A 6,000-nucleotide genomic window follows, 5' to 3' on the forward strand; every position below is an offset into this window, starting at 1 on the left:
ATATAAACAATATCCAAAGATGAAAGGGTGGGATTGCAGGGGTAGAAGACAACAAGCTTATCCAATGCAGGTGAGAGAATGAGTGAGACAAAGGCAAAAGAATATTTTCAGCTAAATTATTAGAGAAATATAAATCAAAACTACAATGAGGTACCACCTCACACTGGTCAGAATGGCCATAATTAAACAGTCTACAAATAATAAATGTTGGCTAGGATAGGGAGAAAAGGGAATCCTCCTACACTGTTGGTGGGGATGTAAATTGGTACAGCCACTATGGAAAACAGTATGGAGCCTTCTCAAAAAAACTAAAAACAGAATTGCCATATGATCCAGCAATCCCACTCCTGGGCCTATATCAGGAAAAATATATAATTCGAAAAAATACCTGCACCCCTGTGTTCATAGCAGCACTATTCACAATAGCCAAGACATGGAAACAACCTAAATGTCCATTGACAGGTGAATGGATAAAGAAGACGTGGTATATATATATACAATGGAATATTACTCAGCTGTTGAAAAAAAGAAAGAAATAATGCCATTTGCAGCAGCAGCAACATGGATGGACCTAGAGATTATTATACTAAGTGAAGTCAGTCAGAAAGAGAGACAAATACCATATGATATCACTTATATGTGGAATATAAAATATGACACAAATGAACTTATCTATCAATACAAAAAGAAACAGACTCACAGACACAGAGAACAGACTTGTGGTTGCCATGGGGGAGGGATGGATTGGGAGTTTGGGATTGGCAGAGGCAAACTATTATATATATATGTATAACTTAATCACTTTGCTGTATACCTGAAACTAACACAACACTGTAAATCAACTATATTTCAATAAAGTCAATTTTTAAAAAATGAGTATTTTCAGCTAAAGTAATAGAGAAAGAAGTATGATCTCAAGTTGTGGCTACCAAAAGTTATCTTCCAGGAATCAGACAAAATTCCAGAAATACTCCTGTGTTTTCCTATCACTATGTACAAGCCATGCGATACACAGTTTGGTAGATCTCACCTTCACTTATGCTCACTTTAAATAATTTTAATAATTTAAATAATTATAAATGAATTTAATTCATTACCTGTTTGTTTTTCCCTTTCTGTGCATTTTATTCTTTTCTACTATAAAAACTTCTCACTGATCATAATCTTCAGAAATTTTCTTCTAACTCCTGCTTTCTCTATTATCTCAGGATCTCAACAGACATATATGAACTGTCTAGGATTCTTCCAGTAAACTTACTTAGAACTCAGAATTAAAATAGTATTTGATTTCTAGAGCTAGTCACATAATGATGTAACTTTAAGGATGTTGTTTGACCTCATAACCTGTAAAATGTGGACATAAAATTATGCTTTTAAATAGCTCAGTGAATTTTAACAAAAATATTCCAAGTAGCTTAAGCAATAATGGCATTGTATTTAGTCCCACAGAGATACTATGAACCCCACAGAGATACTATGAACATAGTATTTCATAATCTCTTCTATCCAAAATATCTTATCAGTTCCCATAATATGAATTAAGAAAATATATTTCCTAACTCTGTTCACTGAAGGGTCTAGAAGCAATGACATACCAGTGGCAATGAGCCCTCCTAGCATCCCTATCTTGGATTCTAAATACCACTCCGTATACAGAAAGCAGTCACTTCCAGCTCCTTAGAGAAATGGGTGAAAGAAGCGTAGGGGAAGTAAAGTCTGAGATGAGCCAGAAGCATCTGTGTTAGTCAGAAAGCAAAATACTCAGACTTAGGAGAACAAGTACAAAAGAACATGCAAGGGTCTGGCCTGAAGGGGGTCCTGCTGGCAAAATTTAGGGCAAATTGAGCATGCAAAAGAATACTGTTGGCAATGAATCATAACCCACTGAACTAAGACAAAAGAAGCCATGAATAGAAAATGACACTCCTCAAAAAGAAAAAAGGAAGGGGGGAGAGTGAAAAAGAGAGAGAGAAAGGAAGGAAGGGAGGAAGGAGAGAAGGGAAGAAGAGAAAAAGTTCTTTACTAAAAATGTCACCTAATATATGGAGACAGAAGGGTTGACCCACTTTGTAACCACCAATGGGTTATTCTTCGAAATGTCTGGCTTGTTCTCTTCAAAACTGTAAATGTCATGAAAGAAAAAGGTGGGTGGATATTCTAGATTAAAGGAGAAAACAGAGATAAGTAGGTCCTTGTTTTGATGCTGGATTTTTTTAAAAAGCTACAGAGGAAATTCCCAGGGTAGCTGGGAAATTGTGAAATATTGCTGTTTGTTTTGATAGTATTATATCCAAGATGAATTTCTTAGGTATGTTAATTGAATTATGTTCATACAGGAGAATACCCTAGTTCTTAGGAGAGAGATGCTTCAGTACTTACGGTTGAACTGTCAACGTCTCCAACTTACTTTCAGATAATTCAGCAAAAATAAATAAAAGTAGAAAATACAGGGGACTACCCTGGTGGTGCAGTGGATAAGGCTCCATGCTTCCAATGCAGGGGGCCTGGGTTTGATCCCTGGCTAGGGAACTAGATGCCACATGCATGCCGCAACTAAGAGTTCACATGCCACAACTAAGGAGCCCACTTGCTGCAACTAAGGAGCCCATGAGCCACAGCTAAGACCCGGTGCAACCAAATAAAAAAATAAATATAAAAAAATAAATATATGTCTCTCTTTTCCTGTGAGAGGGAGTGTACGTACAGCCAAAGGAAATTAAATTGGGTAAAATTGTAAAAATTGATGACTGCAGGAAAAGAGTGCATGGTTGGACAATGTACTACCTACCACCTTTTCAATTTTTCTATATTTTTGAACACTTTTGAATTAAAAAGTCAGGGAAAATTGAGACAGATACTGGTTTGGGAAATTAGGTTGATAACTATATTGATCTCAGAAGGTAATTAGGGATTAAATGAGTCAATACATGTAAAGCTATCACATTTTTAATATTATGACATCAAAGTAAGGTAATAAATTATCCAATAAATATGGAGTTAAAAATATACCACCCCCCCACTTTTTGGTAGTTCATTGAAAGTTTCTGGCAGTAGGAGGTAAAAATATAAAAATATCCTTTACAGAAGATTCCCATTATTTTGGATAATGACCTGGATGGACCCTTTGGTCACACATATGAAAATTAAAACCTACCCATCGATCTTAAATTAAAAAAAAGTCCATGAAAATAAAATCTAATGGTGAAGAGGGGTTTAACTTTCTCAAGAATGTAAACTGGGTGACTCTTTTGCCAAACTGTGACCTTTGACTTATGAGATAAAAGTCTTTCTTTAAATGGGGATTTAGACCGCTTTTGTTAGCACAAATCTCCGTATGTTATTAAAACTGAACTACAGAGACCTTGGGAACTGTGAGATTCACTACTGAAATCAGACCACACCAGTGGGGGTGAGGGGTACAAGACTGCCTCTGCTCTCCATATGGGGGAGTCAAGGGGCACTGGAGATTCTCTGTCAGCTAGCTCCCGATCAACAGAAGCATCCTAGGAGATAGTCAAAATCCTAGCTGGGGGAAAGGAGCTATTAGCTCAAGAAGAACTCTCCATTTTAGAGTTTTAAAAATCACTCCCTCCCCTAGCCAATGAAAGTTTACCTTCACAGAAACCTGGGTATGGGTCTACTTGGCTGCTGAGTTAGACGATGAGACTTTTAGTAAATATATCAGTATACAGAAAAGTAGCCTGGAGGAGTGCATGAGTCAGGCACCTGGCAGGGAGCAGAGGTCATCCTCAAATTAGGATAATAGAGAAGGATCAATAAAGGGACAATTGGCAAAGGTGTGGGCAGAAGCAGGGAAACTGGAGAGTGCCATATCATGGGGTGATGGCTGAGAAATGGTGAGAGCACCCGCGGCTGCAGGGACAAGAGAATGAAGGGCTATCAAAACCTGGAAGCAAAGAATCTCATGGAGAGATTTAAGAGGACCTGCTGATAAAGGTCATGGTCACCCTGATGTGCTCCTGCAGGGAGGGAGCCAAGGGAATGAATAGCCTAACCTCACTCTCTTTTCTCCCTCTCATTTCCTGCCAGGGCTCCTCACTGGCCAAACCAACCAGAAGCCAGAGGGCAAGGAGCCCATTGATGTGGTCCACACAGGATGGCCGCTGGGGGCACAGAGCAGGGTGGAGGGGTAAAGAGAAGACATCTGACACAAGAAGCATGCCAGGCACCAGCACGTGTTCACGTGCAGAGCTCAGATGTTCCTACAGCGCAGAGTGGGAATAAGAGAGAGGGTGACAAGGGACCACCAGAATGAATTATGGAAAGTGTAAGCACCTGAAGAGTAAGCAAGTGGGCACAATAAACTTGTTTATTCTAAATCAAAGCATCACCACTGTTCGTGTATGCATATTATGCGTATACATACAAACACACAAATGTTCACTAAATGATATACTTATATCTATGTGCTCCATACGAGCTATTATTATTACTTCTTCACTTAGCCAACAAATATGTCTTAACATGCACAAGGTGTGAACAGGGTAATGTCCAACTAAAAATGACAACTGCATACAGGTGCTAATTTAGTGATTTTTAAGTTAGCCTAATTAATTAACTTTAAATTTAATTGCTAACATTTTCTTCAAATAATCAAATACATGTTTAGCATTCTTAGAAACCTAAGATTAAAAAAAGAAATGTTCACAAAAACAACAAAGAACCCAAACAACTAGATTAAAAAATAGGCAAAGGACTGAAATGGGCATTTCTCCAAAGAAAATATACAAATGGCCAATAAACACATGAAAAGATGCTCAAATGATTAATCATTAGAAAAATGTAAATCAAAACTGGAATGAGATACCATTCCACACCCATTAGGATGGTTATTATAAAAAATAGAGAAAATAACAAGTATTGGTGGGGTCATGCAGAAATTGGAACTCTTGTGCTCTACTGATGGGAATGTAAAATGGAGTAGCCACTAATGGAAAACAGTATGGCAGTTCCTCCAAAAATCTGAAGCAGAATTACCATATGATCTAGCTATTCAGCTTGTACATGTATGTATCAAAAAATAATTGAAAGCTGGGGCTCAAAGAGATTATGCCCGTGTTCACAGAAGTATTATTTGCAACAGTCAAAAGGGAGAAGCAGCCCAAGTATCTACAGAAGGATGAATGGATAAACAATATGAGATATATATATCTCTACCAAATGGAATATCATGCAGCTTTGAAAAGGAAGGACATTCCGGCACCTGCTGTAACATGCATGAACTTTGAAGACATTATGCTAAGTGAAACAAGCCCAGCACAAAAAGACAATTACTATATGATTCAATTTATAAGAAGCACCTAGAGTATTCAAATTCATAGAGAGAAAGTAGAAAGGAGGTGGGGATGCTGGGAGGGCTACTGCTTAGTGCCTTTGGGGCTTCAGTTTGGGAAGATGCAAAAGGTTCTGGAGATGGATGGTAATGATGTTCGTACAACAACATGAATGTACTCAATGCCTCTGAACTTTACACTCAAAAATGGTTAAAATGGTAAATTCGATATTCATGTATATTTTACCACAATTAAAATAAAAGCAATACTCACAGATTCCAGCCTAAATCTTGTGGGTTCACGTATAGAATACCAGCCCTGGAAACAGTAGCTGGGGTTGCTGTCCTTAAGTGATGAACCTCGAACAGAAGCCTCATAGAGGGAGTGAGAGCTATGCGTTCATTGCTGGCCAAGGTCAGCACCTGGACAGAGCAGCACAGCACAAAAGTGGCCATTTCATTAGGGAGCAAAGGCAAGGCTGCTAACTTTCCAAAACAGCACAAAGTCCTTCCCCCAGGAGAAGTGCCAAAGGCTATGAGGTCACTGCCTGAGCTAGAAATGCAGTCTGAATATATATAGGATGGATAAATAACAAGGTCCTACTGGATATCACAGGGAACTATATTCAGTATCCTGTGATAAACCATCATGGAAAAGAATGTGTGTGTGTGTGTGTGTGTGTGTGTGTGTGTGTGTGTGTGTGTGT

General features: G+C 38.4%; 1 protein-coding gene across 1 annotated transcript in view; it reads right to left on the bottom strand.

Moving 5' to 3' along the window:
* DNAH11 (dynein axonemal heavy chain 11) overlaps positions 1-6,000 on the bottom strand; it is a 315,311-nt gene that overhangs the window by 156,035 nt on the left and 153,276 nt on the right. Inside the window, 1 exon segment of the mRNA XM_029233957.1 lies at positions 5,568-5,716. Coding sequence (XP_029089790.1) covers positions 5,568-5,716 — 149 coding nt within the window.

Source organism: Monodon monoceros, unplaced genomic scaffold, assembly GCF_005190385.1.
Source record: "Monodon monoceros isolate NGI ecotype Baffin Bay Population unplaced genomic scaffold, NGI_Narwhal_1 Super_Scaffold_2, whole genome shotgun sequence".
Lineage (NCBI taxonomy): Eukaryota > Metazoa > Chordata > Mammalia > Artiodactyla > Monodontidae > Monodon > Monodon monoceros.